At 55.5% G+C, this 17,240-nt stretch overlaps 1 protein-coding gene across 10 annotated transcripts in view; it reads left to right on the forward strand.

Moving 5' to 3' along the window:
* SLC2A4RG (SLC2A4 regulator) overlaps nt 1–17,240 on the forward strand; it is a 48,849-nt gene that overhangs the window by 21,525 nt on the left and 10,084 nt on the right. For 4 of the 10 annotated variants that reach the window (XM_038369299.2, XM_043496074.1, XM_038369304.2 and 1 more), the window contains exons 3-7: nt 11,686–11,795; nt 12,722–12,969; nt 14,016–14,116; nt 15,167–15,449; nt 16,758–16,877. In XM_038369299.2, the coding sequence (XP_038225227.1) occupies nt 11,686–11,795; nt 12,722–12,969; nt 14,016–14,116; nt 15,167–15,449; nt 16,758–16,877 (862 nt within the window). The remainder of the gene's footprint in view (nt 1–11,685; nt 11,796–12,721; nt 12,970–14,015; nt 14,117–15,166; nt 15,450–16,757; nt 16,878–17,240) is intronic. The other 6 variants (XM_038369301.2, XM_043496075.1, XM_043496070.1 and 3 more) reach the window with 5 other exon arrangements.

The raw sequence follows: 17,240 nt of genomic DNA on the forward strand, positions 1-17,240 counted from the left end.
GGAGAGCAAAGTGACTTGCCCAAGGCTGTACAGCAGGTCAGTGGCAGGAATGGAACCCAGTCTCCTGACCCTCAGTCCCGTGCTCTATCTATTAGACTGCACTTCCTCTCAGGCTGTACTGTTTTGTTGCTCTCAAAGGAGCTGTGATTTTTTTTGGTGCTGATTTGCCAGAAGCCCTGCTGTGCCCAGATGTGTGGCTCCTGGCGAAGAAGTGGAGTTTTGCCTTCAGCACCATGTAGCTGTTGGCTTCTGCTTCTGTGAGGAGTAGGGTGCCGTTCTCTTTGCTGGGACTTCACTGCCTCAGATGCAGCCCTACTGATCACGACGTAGCTTAGCCCTTGGGTTGCTCACACGGCTGCACGCTCCTGTCTCAGAAAGGGGGTCTGGAGTGGGGATGAGTTAAATCTCTCCTCTACCCCATCTGTCTCCACCTCCTATTCCGCCCTCTGCTGGTCAGTCCGATGGAGACGCCCTGATCAGATGGGGAGGGTCCTACAGAGCAGTGCTGGGGGCGTGAGCCGCGGGAGGGAGGGGGTGGAGAGCACATCTGGCGCTTGGTGGGGTGAGGAGCCCAGGAGCGGCCTTGGCAGGGCAGAGATCCCCAGCTCGACAGCGACTCCAGCCCTGGCATGCTGGCTGGAGTGGCACAAGCAGGCTGGTTTTCCCCCTAGGCCGGCACCCCCAGGCCCTCGCAGCCGAGTCTGCCGGCGGCTGCTTCCCTCCCAGGCAGGACAGCAAGCTACGGCTGTATTGTGAGCGTTAGGATTGTCAGATCTGCTCATTCCTGGCTCCATGGGGCTTCGTTCCTGCGCTCATGTGGCGGGGCTGCTGCCGGGCGTTCTCGGGGGGCTTTCCCTGGGCTGGAGCTGCAGCAGCTGTGTTGACTAATTCTGGCTCCGTGATCTCTGGGCCAAGAGCAGCCACAGGAAGAGAAGGAGGAGTCCGGGACGGGGGGGGGGGGGCTGGCTAGCAAGGGGCTGGACCAGGGGTGGGCCTCCTCGCACTAAACTGCCAAACCAAGTTGGTAACTGTCTTCCCATTGGCTCCCCTGTCACCGTGGAGATGGCGATTGGCCGTGTGTGGTTGAGAGGGAGGGGCCTGCCTTAAGTGCAATTGTTTGTTTATATTTTTAAAAACAAAAAACAAGCAGCGCTCCAGCCCTGTGCACTGTATGCTCTCTGATAACCAGCAGCCGCGCTGCTGGGGGCCTTGTGGTTTGTGTAAATAAAGCTCGTTGCATCCCTAGCCGGAACAAGTGCAACAGCATTTCCGAGGAGGCCAATAATTCAGTTTGACCCCAAATATAGATCTAGTGACCCAGCCCCCTCGGCATGCATCTTTATGTAGACGTATCGTTTTAGTCCAGCAGGGGGGTGAGGAGTTGTGGGTTTTTTTGTTTTTTGTTTTGTGTTTTTTAAACAAATAACTGTTCCGCTGTGCTGTTTTGGAACCAAAACGCTGTGGCACCCAGTGTCTGACAGAGAAACTGGCTATAAACAAAACTTGTCGTTATTGTCGGCGTTGAAAGAATCGCAGGAGGGATCAGGGTGTGGGGAACAAACAGCATAACTAGTGAGAAGTTGACCTCTTTAAACCCCCCCCCCCCCCACTTGCTGATGTGTTGGGGTGTTAGGTAGAGAAGGAAGGAGACTGCTTGCTTCATATGTGTGCTTCAGACTGGTTGGGCCTCTTCGTGGAGGTAACCTGCAAAGGAGTTGGTAGAGATTTGGATTTTTTGCCTTTCTTTGATGGCTAAGGAAGACTGTATTGTGAGCATTAGGATTGTCAGATCTGCTCTGATTGTCAGATTCCTGGCTCTGCTGGGGAACTTCTTGATGGTCTTGTCCATGGCCTCTTTGGTTTTCCATGGAACGTGGGTTGTTGAATCTTTAACACAGACATCCTTTCTCCCAGATGTATGTTAATTGCTGTGAACAAAAATGGAGTCTTTAGGCTAAGCACCTAAGTTGATGCTAGACTGGCAAAAACTTTACTAATATAGACTGGGCTTAACTCATCTGACCAGCTGTAGAGAGCAGAAGGGTGTTCCAATTTCTTGGAATGACAGTGTTTCACAGATGTTAGGGCCATAAAAGGGGCTATTGTGATCATCTAGACCAGCGATTTCCAAACCTTTATTGATTCATTTTACCACTAGCTTCAAAAAGTTTGAAGCATGCAAATTTCTCCTTTTTGTGCCCATTTATTTTAAGCCTTAATATGTATAATTTTTAAGTATTTCTGGACTCCATAGTAAAACAAATGCCTAAGAAAGCCTAAAAGGTTAGATTATAGCATCCTTTTTAAACATCATGGTTTTAGACAATGCATCAAAAACCCAGAATGAAACAGCTCTGATTATTTCTTTTGAGCTACTCGGATTGCAAGAAACAATTTACCTACATCGTGATGTGTTGGTGTATGCTGCTGAGCTACACTCTGGCTTGACTTGTTAATTTGTTTGATTTTTTTAATGTTGCCGTTGCTGCTCATTCTTATCTGGCCTAGTCACGTTGGACATGAGCCAAAGGGCGCTTTGCTTCTTTTCTCACAAAACTTGCATCTAAAAAGGCTGGGTGTTTTGAGGACAAACACGGGAAAACAAGGGCTGTTCTGCAGAAGGTATGTATAATAGGGCAGGGGCTCAAGGAAGTGGGTGAATCTTGGCTGAAAGCGGGGGGCTTCATCAGGCAGCTTCTTGCTCCTTCGTGGTTCTGGACCCTGGATACTCCAATGCTGGGCAAACTGAACTGTCACTTCCCTGCTGGGAGGAGGGCTAAATAGCAACCAGCCAGTTGCCCCACAGTTAGAGCCAGGAGGCTCTCGGTCACATAGCTAGGCTTTTATCCAGTGGGCCTGACTGGCCATCCTCGCCCCTTACAATTTCCCTGCAGAGCCAATTTCTCCATGCTCCCCCTGCCTCCTAGCCTTGCAGGGTCTAAGCTGCATTTTGCAGACCTGGGAGTTCCTGCTTTGAAGCAGTTTCCTGTATGGCAGCCTGTTGATCTCTGGGCTCCCTGATGCTGCTGACTTTTCAGACACTATGACCAGACCCTGTATGAATGTGCCTCTTTGGATGAGAGGAACTGTGTTGGCGTGATATGCAACGTCACTGTTTCGCTTCAGTGGCTGGAGCTGTGTGACTTGGAGCCAGCTGTAGCCAGCTGTGCCCTGCTGAAGGGTACAGCACAGCCACATTGCATAGCGCACTGCTAAATAAAATTACTGTGCCAGCCTGGTCCCAGAATGTTGTACCCCGTCCTGGCTGAAAACAGGAAAAAGCATTTTATGGCTCAGGTACTTTCTGATGCACTGCAGCGCATATGACAACTGTTGGTTTGAAACCAAAATCTTACCCCTCCCCTTTTTTTTTTTTTTTGCATACCTGATCTAGACTGACCTGCGTACCACAGGCCAGAGAACTACACCCATTGATTCTTGTATGGAGCCCAATAACTTGTGGTTGAACTAAAACATCTACTTCTTCTCAGACCCGGGGGGGGAAGGAGAGGGGGGGGGGGGCTTTTCCACCATGGAAGTGCAGCAACCTCTGGTGTGAACTACAGTAAGTTCAGCAGCACCCAGCATCATTAAGAAATAGTAAAGGAAGATGCTGAATCTATTGACCCTGCAGGGGGATTGTGATTGCTAAAGTTGGAATGGTGCCAGTCCAGGATGTGTCCTTTGGATTTTATATGGCCACCAATGATTGGGACTTTGTTTTTTAAGTCTCAGCTGAAGGAGGTTTATCCTCACCAGCACAGCACCTTCTACGATTGGTTCAATACCACCTATAATTGAAGAGTACCTCCTAGTGAGTCACCTACACTATTTCTTCTGGAGTGTGCAGGTTGGTCACCCCTTCTAATGCTGAACCAGGCATATGCTGCTTAGCTTGAGATGCCTATCAGGAAACCACTGGCTGTTGCATATCATTTTAGTTTAGTATATTTTGATTAAAAGGGGCTCTAGTTTAGTTTATTTTTGGGCTGGGTGAGATTGATCTCTGAGTAGGCTCTGTATATAGCTGTATCCCTTTGCCCCAACCAGTAACTGAGCTGGGCTCTACACAGCTAATCACAAGTGAGGGGTATCTTTCTAGGCTTTTTCTGTTTAGCCAGAGATGTGTGGTGGAGCTCCACCATGCAGACTTTTCCCTCCCCCACTGAGGTCCCTGCCGCTGCAACACCACCATCCAACTACTTATCAATCCAGGCGGTAGCATTGCACAATTCTGTGGTCAAGCTATTAATCCTGTTCCTCCACGCTGCTCTGAGTGGCCAGGTTCTTCTCTCTAAGGGCCTGTACATCTGCTCAGTGAACGTGGGGCACTGGAAACATTAGCCCAGAGCCTTGGCTGTTGGGGCTCTTGATGCTAGGCTTGTGTTTTCCCAGCAGAACTCCAGAGAGGTCATAAATCCCTTCCCAGGCCTCTCCCATCCTCCTTGCTGTTGGCTGAGGCCATGGTGGAAAGAGATGCTCTTGGTGCTAAGGAGGTTTGAATAGAATCTCCCCACCCAAGAGTTCTGAGGTGCTGCCCAGGCACTAGTATCCAGGCCTTGGTCGTGTGCAAACCCACTGATTTGGGGGGGCATGGGAGAGAGTCACATGAATGGGGGCTACCATGATCCTGAGAGCTGGGTTGTAACATTTCTCGTAACCTGATGGCACAGATTTGAGCTGGCTCTTGTATATTAACCAGATCAGATTCCCTGTTGGCTTCCCCCGGAGGGCAGCTCCGTGCTTACATAAAAGGATAACAGGCAGCAGGTGAAAACACTAGAGAGAACAGAAAGGTCTACCAGTGTCCTGTACAAGGAACGCTTGGATTATTGGTAGCTGCAATGTCTTGATGCTGTTCCAGCATCCACTAGTCACCCCTGCCCAGAACCCCTGGATTCCTGAGAGGGAGCCTGCGATGGACTGATCGGAGCTGGGACCGGGGGGTTGGTAATGGGATTGAGATAGGAGTTGTGGGGGATGAGTACAGCAGATAGCAGTGCCGTAAAGCTTCCCAGCGCTCTCCTTTCTCCCTGTGAGTGCCTAGCCTACCAGTGCCATCCCTGTGTGTCCAGCTCCCAGTTGGAGAGCACCAGACTGATGACGCCCTGGAGGCGGGAAGCTCGCAGTGCTGTGGGAGGGACAGGATTGCAGGCAGCAGCAAACTCTGTGCGCACTTGGCAGCGGTCTGGCAAACGTTGGGGATTGGGAAACCAGAGCAACCCTGCTAAATATTAACCCAGGAGCAGAAAATGCTGCACTGTTCATCACGCGGAGTCGGGCTGGGGAGAGTTCTGGCCTATGCTAGAGCCCCAAGATTATCCCTGTCCTGTTTGCTTTGCTCTCCTCCCCCTAGCCCACTGCCCCCATCAGCCAGTTTGCCATGCCCGTCTCCTCTGTCCTTCCTTTCCCTGAATGTCTTTGTCCCCTGCTCTGGCCTGGCCTCTCTGACATCACAGCTGCCTCCTAGGAGTGGCATGTGCTCCTGCAGTCCAGGGCGCAGCACTGCTGGCTAGCTGCCCCTCTAGCCGTTCCCCAGTGTGCTTTGCTGCAGGGGGCAATGAGAAGGGGAGGGGACCCTTGGCTGCCTGCTCATGTCCTCTGGGAGGAGGAGCTGCCGGGGAAGCCTTGCCCTCTGTTTGCAGTCCTGGTTTTGAGTGCCGAGTGAGAGTGCCAGCGGGGGCCAGTGTGACTCCTTGCAAATGAGCACCACTTGGCTAGCGGGCACGCTGGCTGGGCTGCAGTGAAGTCAAGTGCCTCAACGAGTCACAGCCGCTGTATGAAACCGTGGCATGCAGGGATCCTGCGTGACAGGGAAAGGGGAGAAGCTTCGTGTAGACAGGGCTGCAGCTTATAGGGCTCCGGGGCATCTCAGGAGCTCTGCATTCTCTGGGGAAAATAGAAAATAACAAACCTTGGAGCCTCTGGCTCTCCAAGTCTCTTCCCTTACACCCCCTCAGGTCTGTCCTGTTCTGCACTCCAGACGTATGGCTATGCGCTGGATTCAGTTCAGCTTTGCGATCTTGCTTCCCAAAGAATCCAGCAAGGCAGATTCAGGCCCCTGAGCGAAGGGCTTCTGTTTTCTTGTCTTGGCCTGACATGCAGTAAAAGATTTTTGTTTTTTTAGTTTGTCTTGCTGGCTCTTTGTTCCTCCTCTCTTTCCCCTGCCTCCTCCCCCCCAACCTCTGGTTTATTTAAAGATGGGAAGAAACAATTTTAAAGTGGCTCTTTAAGAGAAGCTGCCCAGCTCTCTTGCTGTTTCTGCTGCCACAATTGGCTGGCCTGGCACTGTGCCAACCAATCACCACAGCGCCCCCCCCCTGCCCCCCTCAGAAAAGCAGTCTCCCGCCTGGGAGAATGATTCATTGACCACCATGTTCGTTTAAACTCCTGGCAGTCATTGGTGCAAGGGGAGGAGGGCTGTGTGTCTGGTGGGAGGGGGCTGAAGAATGGTAACTTCTGATTCCTCCCCTTTTCCCCCTGTTTTATGCCTTTTGTGTGTCAGGCAGAATGCCTCTGCCCCACCGGGGCTCCAACATACCCCTCCAACTTCCTGCAATAGGAGGACAAAGCGATGTCACTCGCTGCAAAAAGTCAAATTGCCAAACGCTGGCTATGGGGCCAGTTACAAGCTGAGGAGGGGTAGGTGTGCAAACGTAAGGCCAATGTGGTGATTGCACAATCAAGGCCGTTTCTGGCTGGGAAAGCCGATCTTTGCTTCACCGCCAGAAGTTGGAGCTGATACCGGCACTGTGGGAGGAAGGTGGGATGCTGCTGGCTTTGTCTGTGCCATGTAGGCTACCCAATAGTCTGGGCCGTGCAGCAGCCAGTGTTGAACATTTATACACTCGGGGTTTGAGGGAATGGGTGGGGTGTGGTGGGCTTGGTGAAGCCTAGAATGCTAATTGAGTGTCGGTGCCTCTTGTATGCCAGCGCCCCGCTCTCTGCACTGACTCTAAACCCAGGACAACCCGGAGGCTGGTAGCGGCCCTGGAAGTGTTGGGTTGAAATGCTGCTAGTTCAATGAATTCTGTGCTCCCCATCTACTCTTTCTTGGTGGCAGCAGGTGGCTGAGTCCGCTGGAGATAGCGGCGGTGGAGTAGTGGAATGATGCAGGTCTTGCGGGGAGACAAGAACACCGTGACTGTCTAGGCCATGTTAACCCGTGGCACAGGGAAGGCAATAGCCAGCCAGGCGGTTACCACCTGAATGCCAAGGATATCAAAGCTTAGCAGATGGTCATAGGGATCCAACAAGTGGGACATCACAATTCCAGCAGCTTTGTCTCCTAGGCAGTCCCCAGAGATGCATCCAGACCATCTTTGCAAGCGTCTGACCAACTCCATTCCCTGACATTGCAGGGCCTGAGCCATTGGTGTGCCTCCGTCCCACCTGTGGCACATGATAGTTTTGTTTCTGGGGGGGATGTTGCGCTCTAGTGTATTCCTGGTTATTGGGCTCAGTGCAGTGCACTGTGATGTGCAGGAGGTCAGCCTTGATGATCGGGTGGTCCCTGCTGCCGTTAATTCTGACCCTAAATGCCCATTCAGGGCCCTCTCTGTACTCTAGGACGCCATTGTTCTGGTGTAAGCCTCATGCATGAATCAGGAACAGAAGTGGTTTCTGGTGATAGTGGAGGGCTGTGAAAACCTGGTTTAATTGCGTTAGGCACCAGGGTACACGGGAAATGCTCTCTCCCTTTGAGTTGAAGGCTAGGAAGTCTAAGCAGCTGAAGATAAGGGCAAGGTTGATCATGGTGGCAGTTTGTGCTGGTGAGCCGTGCTCCAGCATGGTCACTGGTGCGTACCAAAGACTGTTGCTCGGTTGTAGGGAAGCCACAAGATGGGGTGGGTAAATAGTTATACCCCAGGGATCAATCCAGCCTGGAGCTCCTTGCTGGAATTCGGAAGGAGTCTACAGGGTGAGGGGGACGCCGGGGGCCAAGCGAGGGCATGCAACTTTTGGCACAGAAAGAGCTACCCAAGACATTCTGGACCCCCCCATGTGCTATAAATACACCAGTCTGGCTGATTCCTGCTGTTTGGAGTGGGTTTGCAGCACATTCATTACTGGGAGACATGGGGAGGGTGGTCTGTGGTGTTTGGGGTTTTTTGTATGTGTTTCCCCGAGCTGCTTTCCCCCCAGAGGGCCCTGGGAAGCGGGCAGTGGCGTGGGGGACCCTGGGGAGATGCTGTCGGCTAAGCACTGAAAAGGCAGCCTGCAGCACTCAGCCGGGCGGCGTGGGCTTGGCGCTCTCCTGAAGCGCAGGAACGAGCCAGCGTCTCTAGACACAGGTGGGGGAGGCAGTGTGTGTCCACGGGAGTGCGCTGGAGTGTGGATCCTACCCTGCTCTGCCAAAGGAGTCCGACCCCTTCGTAGGCAGAGCTCTGGTGTAGAGAAAGCAGGTGGCGGCTGTGGGCTGGGCAGGCTGGCAGGCTCGAGAGTAATCGGGCCCCCAGTGGGGAGGGAACCCCACTTGCTGAGCTGTGTCGGAGCTGCAGGGTGGCCTCCTGGGCTGACGAATGGCAGGGAATGGAGGCGCTGGCCAGCAGGAGGCGCCATCTCCAGCAGAAAGCTTTAGAGAGTGTGCTTTAATTTTTGTTTTATTTTTGTGGAATTTCATGGTTTTGTTTTAGCCATTAAAATGTTGCTTTATTTCTTTTACGCTAATAAAATACCTCCAGTGCTCGTCTCTGTCTATGAATCCTATGTTAGCTGTACCACATTATTTGATTAGTCTTTATTCCTTGCCTTGAGACACTCGCCAGTCCCCACCACAGTTAGCCACCCCGAAATAGCCTGGACAGCTCTTTAGGGTTCCCCCCCATTTGAAATGTACCCAGTACTGCAGCCCTCATCTAACCTCCATTTCTCCATTCCCACTCAGTGTCACACACCCTATGGGACCCCATGGATTGTCCCAGTCCCTGCTGCTTCCTTCTTTAGCCTCCTCCCCAATAGCTCTAGGGACTCCTCCCTCGATTCCCCTTCCCCTCTGTCCCCTTGAGGTCGTCCCCCCCATTTGCCCTCCTCACCTGGGGGGAGAGAGGTCCTGGCAGGGTGAGGGTCCTTGGGTGGGGGGAGGCCATGGGGGTGGGTTTTCCAGGGCAAGCCTGCCCTGCAGTTCCTGTCCTGCTGGGCTCGGCCCAGCTTGCTTGTGACCTGTGGGCCCGGAGCGAGGAGCCAGCCCCAGCCCCAGCCCTGTGGGAAGGGGGACGCCGCTGCAGGGCGAGTGCTTTGTTTTGTCGTACGTTGTGTTCTGTCGTGTGTGCTATGTACACAGGGCCTGTGCGTGACATTTCCACCCCTAGAAAAGCAGAGGCCAGAGCTCTCCAGCTGCTCTGTTGCCCCATGATGCCACTTCTGACTCTTGGCAGGTGATGCCCAGCAGAGGTTGCTGGCTTGCACTCGGCATGTATGGACTAGAGTCCACGACCCACCCTTGCTGCCGGAGCTCGGCAGCCCCTGCCAACCTCCCGTCACTCTCTGGGCTGAGAACCCCTCAGCCCTTTGCAGAGAGCCGGGCCCTCGGGCGGCAGGGTAGACTCACCAAGCCAGTGCTGTGCTGCCAGTCAATATAGCGGGGAGAGTGGAGGAGTGTGACCCAGTACCAGGGCTCCTGGGTATTCATCATGGCTCTGTCACTGGCTCAGCATGTCTCGGGGGGCAAATCTCTTAACCCCTCCGTGCCTTAGTTTCCCCATCTAGAGGGGGGAGGAGGATGGCTGCCTGCCTAAGCTGAGGAGGGGAGTTGTGAGATTAATTCACTGGCTGGCAGAGCATTGTCCTGCATGGAGGAGAACCAGGTGTTTTAAGTGACCCCAGAGGGGGAGCGACTCCCCTCTTACAGCCTCTCCTGAGATGCTGCTTCCCTGCCCTCCGAGAAAACATGCAGAACCAAAAGCCCTTGCTCCCCTCCCCAGCCAGGAGCCTCTCTCCCCAGCTCTGCTCATTCGCCATGGCCAGCCCCCGCCCGTGGTTTTCTCGGTTAGACATTGACCCAGATAAAGCACTTGGCAGTCAGAGGCCCTGTGCGCAACCCTTCTCTTCTCTCTCCCCCCCTCCCCCCCAGCTCTGGGCTGTTGCCTGGGTTTGGTGGGTCATGTGATGCAGACTGGGGGGGCGGGGGAAGAGGGTGGATCATGCTGGCTTTTAAAGGGACTGTAGCTTCTGAGGTGTGCAGGTGGTGGGGGCAGGCTGGTGCTGGGGATTTCTACTGGGGGGGGTCTCTTGCCTGCAGCTTACAGCTGCCTGTGACACCCCTCTTTGCATTAGGGCTCACTTCTTTTCCTTTCCCTTCCTTCCACTGTTGACCTGCCTATGATTGAGAAACGTGCTTTGCTCGCTGCTGGACCCACTGGCTGCTCTAGATCTTTGGTTCCCCTGTCCTGTACCCTAAGGCAGCTGCTCTGCTAGGTGGTGGAGGCCTGCCCAAGGTATCCTACAGGTGCTCTTTGCCCTCTGGGGCACCTCAGCTCCTGCTGGCCCAGGAGTGTGGGGCTGGATGCACAAACCTGTGGCTCACCCCTGCCACATGGCATCTGGTCACGCCACAAAGCTGGCCTGCAACTTGCAGTGCGCTTCGCTATTCTGCGCTATCTAGCGATCTACACTCTTCCTTAGAGGGGTGAGCAATCGCTCCTTGTCCTCCCGCTGCCACAGGCTTGGGGAGAGGCTCCCGCAGCTTGTCTCCCAGCTGGGAAGCGTGCCGAGTGTAACACTCCGTTTGGGTCGGAAGTGTTGGAGGATGCAGCGTTTTGGGGGGGCGACAGCCTGTCCTGTTCATTGGAAGCCTGTTGGCTGCAGGAATCCAGTTGACTTGGGACTCTTCTTTCGTCCCTTTGGTTTTATGTTAATGGCTTAGGGATGGTCCTTCCTGGCTGCAGGATATAACTGTTTTCTCTTCCCGCGGTGCAGCTGTCCCTCCTGTATGTGTGCACTTGTAAAGGCCAGTGTCTGTACTCAGATGCAAAGCATGCCGTGCCACGGCAACAGCCTTGGTTTTGCTGTCCAGGGCAGATTTAGAGCCGCTCATGATAACCAGGGTGGATACGGTGCTGAGAGCAGCCCTGCCCCAGGGGTGACCACTCTGGAGCACTGTGCTTGGGGTAGGCCACCTGGAGGGAATGAGCCATGCCTTCAGCAGGACGGAGGGGCGTCAGACAGAGGGTTGGGTGGGAGCCCCCCTGCCCGAAGTGGCTCTTCTGGGTATGATACGATCCAGCCTGCACGGCTGGCGTGGCTTGAAAAGACTTCAAGTGGAATGACCATGGCAGTCACTATCTTGCCCCTGTCCCCTGCATGTGGCTAGTAGGAGCCACACAAGCCTGGATTGGAAGCGGGAATCATATGGGGTGTAAAAGCGCCTTTGCCCTCCAGGTGGCTGGTTCAACCAGCAGTAACTGGAGATGGTTGCCAGGTGCTGAGCGCGCAGTGGTCTCTGGGAATGGTATTGGGAGGGGCCTGCGAACGGGTGTCTGCCCTGATGGGGTGTCTCAGTAGGCTTCTTGGTGGACTGAACGTTGGTTCGTCTCGCCCTGGGACTGGGACCTGATGTCGGGGTGGTGTGTGGGCATCCGCTTGCCCCACTGCTGCGGGGTAGCTCTGGGGTGCTTGCCGGAGTTACGGCCAGAGAATTTCTAAGCTGGATCTAACCTCTGTGTTCTCCGTTTTTCTGTTTTTCAGAAAGCTGTCGGGCAAGGCGGGGATAGATGAGGTCATGGCAGCCGCAGTTCTCACCAGCCTGTCCACTAGCCCTCTAGTGCTTGGCAACCCGCCTGGCACCCTCAGCCCAGGTACCGATGGGATGCTGAGCCCCAAGATGGGCAAGGTGGAATTGCTAACGGGGGTGTCAGGCCATGTGCTGCTCTCGGTTATGCCTCTGTAAATCCTGCATGATGTAGGGAATTCCTCCAGAGCCAGGAGCGGAATTCAGGTCCCCGAGTTCACTTGTAGGAGCATAGGGACTGGCAGACTGGGTCAGCCCTGAGGTCCATCTAGCCCTGTGTCCCAGTGCTGGTGGCTGTCGGGGACGGATGCTTCAGAGGAAGGCGTAAGAACCCTGCCGCAGCAGATGGGCGATAATCTTTTCCCCCCCCCACCTTCCCCACGAAATCCCATCCTCGTTTCTGATAGAGATTGGCTTAATAATGGGAGGCAGCGTGGCCTAGGGCTAGAGCACTGGACTCAGGAGAGACGCGTTCTATTCCTGGCTCAGCCGCTGGCCTGCTGGGGGACCTTGGGCAAGTCACTGCCCTCCCTCTGCCTCAGTTTCCCCATTTGTTCAATGGGGATACCGATACTGGCCTCTTTGTCAAGTGCTCTGAGATCTGCTGATGAAGGGCCCTGGAGGCAGTGTTCCTAGCTAGTGCTCTGGGACACCCCCTCCATCACCACACCCCATGTAACAAAGGGCCAGGGTGGGGGTGGGCAGTGTTGAGTTGAGGCCTGTATGGTTTGAGGTTCCCATCAAGTGTGGCAGCCCCTGCTGTACAAAGCCCACCGCTGCAGGAGTTGTGCCGGCGGAGAAACCTTCCCTGATGGCGCTCAGGCTGGGCACGGCGCTTGCTGCCTGGGAGGTTCACCCGGATGCCACCCGGGCTGGCTCTGCCTGTGGGATTCCCAGGGCTCTGCTCAGCACTGGAAGGGGCCGACGTCTGCGTGTTCTGGGGCGACCCCCGTGACCAGTGGGCGACTGAATTCCTCTCTCTCCCCCCCGTAGCAGAACCCAGCTGCGAGGCCTGGAAAGAGGGTCCCGCCATGTCCTCCAGCTACAGCAGCAGTAGCAACAACAGCGGGGACTGGAGCTGGGACCTGCCGAGCGACCGCTCCACCCCTTCCACCCCGTCGCCACCGCTCTCCACCGACGTGGCCAAGAGCTTCCTGCCGGCCCCCCAGCTGGACGACGGCATCGAGGAGACCGAAGCGACCCACTTCCTCTTTGGAGACCCCATTCCCAGGAAGAGGAAGGTGCGGAGGACGGGAGCTGGAACGATGGGGGTGCAGGGCTGGTCCAAAAGCAGCGCAGTGATGAAGGTGGTTGGGGGGAGAGTCCCCGGGGTCTGGCAGAGCAGTGGTCCCCAAACTTTTCACAGTTGCGCCCCCCCGCCCCATCTGCACCCCATCCTGGGAACCAGGCTGGGAGTGGGGCCGCAGCTTAGGGGAGGGGTAGGAGGGCATGGGCAGGGGGTAAGGGGGACTGAGGCTGGGGGCGGGGCCAGAGCAGTGCTGGGGATGAAGCGGACTCATCGAAATGCCGAGAAAGGGGCCGCTCTGCAGGCAGGAGTAAAAGGCTCGTCTCCTCCCGCAAATAATCAACTTGCTCCCCCTCTGCTCTTTGTCCACACGCCCTCCCTGCCAGGCTGGAGAGGAGAGCTGGGCATTGTGCTGTGCCTTCAAGGCTGACCGGACTCGCTTTTTGGGATGGGCTTGGGGAGCGGGTTGCGGGGCCGAGGGGCGCTCCCGGTGGGGGCTAAATTACAGTAACAGCAAGGGGTCTCTGACTCTCCAGCCAAGCCTGTAATAGAATTTCAGAGTCCAGTGCCCCACATGGCACGCGGGCGTGAACAGGAAGCCGGAGTAGTTTTGAGCTGCGTCCCTGCAGCGAGCAGGGCTTTCCCCACTGCAGAATGGTCTGCAGCCTCTCTTCTAGCACCAGTGATTAATTTATGCCAGCTCAGAGCCCTCCCCGGCACCTCTGGGCCTAGCAGTTCATAGCCTCCCGGCACCTCTGGGCCCATGTTACAGTTGGGGGAGCAGTTCAGGAGCTCACCCAAGTCGGAAGGACCTGGTGACACAGGCAAATCTCACTGTTACCTGCTCCAACCACTGGACCACGTTCCCTCCCCATGCACACTCAGCCCAGCCTGTGGGATTAAGAGCCTTGGCCCCCTTTCCAGGTGGGGATCTGAGCCCCATGGAGTGGGGCTGCCTGGGCCCGAGTGGGAGCTGTGGGCCTCATTCATTCTCTTTCTCATTCTCTCTCTCTCTCTCTCTCCCCCTCCCCCCTCCCCAAGAACTCCACCAAGGTGATGTTCAAGTGCTTGTGGAAAAGCTGTGGCAAGGTTCTGAGCAGCTCCTCGGGGATGCAGAAGCACATCCGAACCGTCCACCTCGGGTAGGCGTGAGGGTGCGCTGGGTCCTGCAGCGCTCCGGGCGGTACCAGGCAGCTTGCGCTGTAGGAGGAGGGCTGGGAAGGAAGGAATTACGTCCTATGGGCAGGGCAGGCTCTGCCAAAGCTACTCCCCCAATTTTTTCCCCCACATCTCTTGCGGCTGTGTTTGGTTGCTTCCAGGTTACTTCTCCCTTCCTCGCCTCCCCGTGCTCCTGCCTTTACGTCTGCCATTCAGGAAGCCTCTCATTGTAGCCTCCTGTCTTGGAGTCTATCCACTCCATCCCTTCCCTTAACCAGCCCAAGAGATCACTGAGCAATCCCCTCCCAGCCCCTATCGGTGGGATGAACCAGGTGTGGAATCCCTCTTGCTGGCCCTCCAAGGTTGTTGGATAGGATGGGTGTGCCGCAGTGAGCAGGGTCCTTGTATGCAGGCCATAGGTGGGCCCAGTTGTGGGTTTTTGGAGTGATGAGAATGATTGGAGTCGGTGGTTTCTGGTTCTGCTTTCTCTCTTTCCGTCTTCTCCATGGCCAGTTTCTTTAGTACCAAGACACTCTCGTGTTCTCTTTCTTTTTCTGCAATCTGCAGTCTAAAAAGTTCCAACTTCGCAATAGTTTCACTGCTTGCACTTGTTTCCCGTCCTTATTTCCCTTTCCCGAAATAAGCAAACAGAAAATAACAAACGGGTAGCCTCCTCCTGACTGTTCTTAGCACCTGCACTTAAAGCCTCACTTAAAATCTTTACACCAGTGTATGAAGTGCAAATCTTGCTCAGCACAACAAGCTGTGTATTTCACCCTGCTCGCTGCTCCACTGTGACGGGATCCCTGGGGTGCAGTCTGGGACCACTGTGACCCCTTAGCTCTCTCCAGCCTGGGCTGTCTCTCTCAATGCCTTGCTAGTGATCAGCAGCAAACCCCTCCAGGTGCTGTGATCGCTCAGCACAATCGCATGTGGGATGCTCTCAGGCGGTAAGCAGGACCCTCGGCCTTGCCGCCATGGCTGGGTCAGGGTTGGAAATGCCTCCAGCGCCTGACTCCGCTTTCCCTGTGCAGCCGGAAAGCCGACCTGGATCAGAGTGACGGCGAGGAGGACTTTTACTACACGGAGCTGGACGTCAACGTGGACTCCCTGACGGATGGACTGTCCAACCTGACCCCCGTCTCGCCCACTTCTTCAGTGCCCCCAGCCTTCCCTGTCCTGGAGGTGCAGCGAACCCCGCCGGTGCTGGTGAAGCCTGAGGACTCCATGGAGTCTCCTCTGAGTCATTCAGCTCCAACGAGCCTGTGCCATGTCCACACCGACCATGCCTATCAGGTGGGCCATGTGGAAAAGCAGGTGAGACCGCATTGGTGGGGAAGGAGGACTCAGATGGTGGAGTAATGCATGCTGGGACATGTGGGCCCCTTAGTCCCTGAGCTGAAACCATACCAGGCTCAGCCCAGTGCAAATCCATTGACGTCTCCCACGTCCGCCCTGACGAGTGTCCCTAGAACAGGGTGCATCTTTGCTGTCCTGGCCATGCTGTAGCCTCAGACTGCACAGCAAATGTTTTCAAACAAGGTTCCCAGATGGTGCTTGTGGAAGGAGGCAGTGGCTGGGGTATAGGAGGTGCCTTTGGAGCATGGCCCTCGCCATGCCGGGAAGGAAACTCTGCCTCGAGCCTGTGGAACTCACTGCTGCAGGAGGCAGATTTGCCTACGGGGACAGTCTGGCCTCTGATCTTTGCTCGCACGACTGGCAGTGCTCCCGGAAGTGTGTTTGCTCCAGTTTTGTGTGAGTCAGGCAGTTGGAGCCAGGCTGTCTGATCTGGATGCACTGGGTGGGGGCCTGGTCACTTCCGCAGGCGCAGCCAGGGGTGCGTGTGGAAACGGGGGTGAAGTCAGAGTCCAGCTTGAGGCCAGCTGAAGATCTGGGAAGCTTCAGGGAGGACAAAAGATGAGAGCAGCAGCTGCAGTTGCAGGGTAGAAATGTTCAAGGGCTGTCGTGTCCCGTGTTTTGGGGCAGAAATTCCTCAGCAGCTGGGCTTTGGGGATGGTCCCTCCTTGCCCACCCTGGGTGGTATTGGGGGGGGCTCTCAAGTGTGTGGCATGGGCCAGTGGGAGGCAGGATACTGGAGTGAATGGGCAGTCCCTATGTTCGTACACACAGTGCGAAAGCCCCACGCAGACCTGGGAGCCGAACCATCCCGTGATAGGAAGGTTCTGAGAGCGTCTTTAATGCCAAAACTGTGCTGGTCTTGGACTCCCTCTGCTCATCTCTCCTGACCCCCCTTCCCCGCCCTGTTCCGCTGGAGCATTCGGATGAAGTGGTGGCCCTGCCCAGCTGGGCAGAGCATGCCCGCCGGATGGGCAGGTGGGGGCCCGGCAAGGGCTTGTTCGGATGCCTGTGACATTTCTCAGCACTGTTGCTCTCTGTCAGGCCTGTCCAGAGCTCTGCCCTGTCTGGACAATGCCAGCACAGTGCTGTGTTAGCCGGAGCTGGGCCCCACGCCGGGGAGGTCTCACCGGGCTTTGCTGCCACTGACCCTCAGCTGGTGGCATTTGGGGTGATGGGAGCCAGCTCCCTCCCCAGCTCTCGTGGCCACCCCCCATCCTCGTGCCCAGATGTGTCTCATCCTCTCCTGGTTACATTTGTGGCTTTCAGGCGATGGCTCCCATCAGCATCTCAGCTGCTTCGAAAACCCTGCCTGGCGGGATGGGCTTCAGCATCTCCTGGCAGCCGCCCCCAGCGCCACAGTCACCAGTTGTTTTTAAAGGGTCCCCGGTGAGTAACCAGACAGTCCCCACACCCTCTGTGTTGGCTGGCAGGAGAGAGGCAGCCGGAGTCCTAGAATGGCCCATATTGGTACCTCAGTGGGACATATGGCTGCGCTAAAACAGCCCAGATCATTCCCCAAACCCGTCCTATCTACGGGTCCCTGTCACTGAGATGCCAAGCACAATACGCTCTCTGAGAGGAGGGATGCTCCAAGTCCATCAGGAGAGGGAAAGGAGGGAGGCACAGAGCAATTTCCTGGCTAGAATTCAGCAGAGACGCAGTGGAAGTACAGGCTGGCGTCTGATCTGGAACGCCGTGAGCTGCAGGGGTTTGCATCGGTCTTGTCTCCGTTTTGCAAAACAAACTCTG

Source organism: Dermochelys coriacea, chromosome 13 (genome assembly GCF_009764565.3).
Source record: "Dermochelys coriacea isolate rDerCor1 chromosome 13, rDerCor1.pri.v4, whole genome shotgun sequence".
In the NCBI taxonomy this organism is placed as follows: Eukaryota; Metazoa; Chordata; order Testudines; family Dermochelyidae; genus Dermochelys; species Dermochelys coriacea.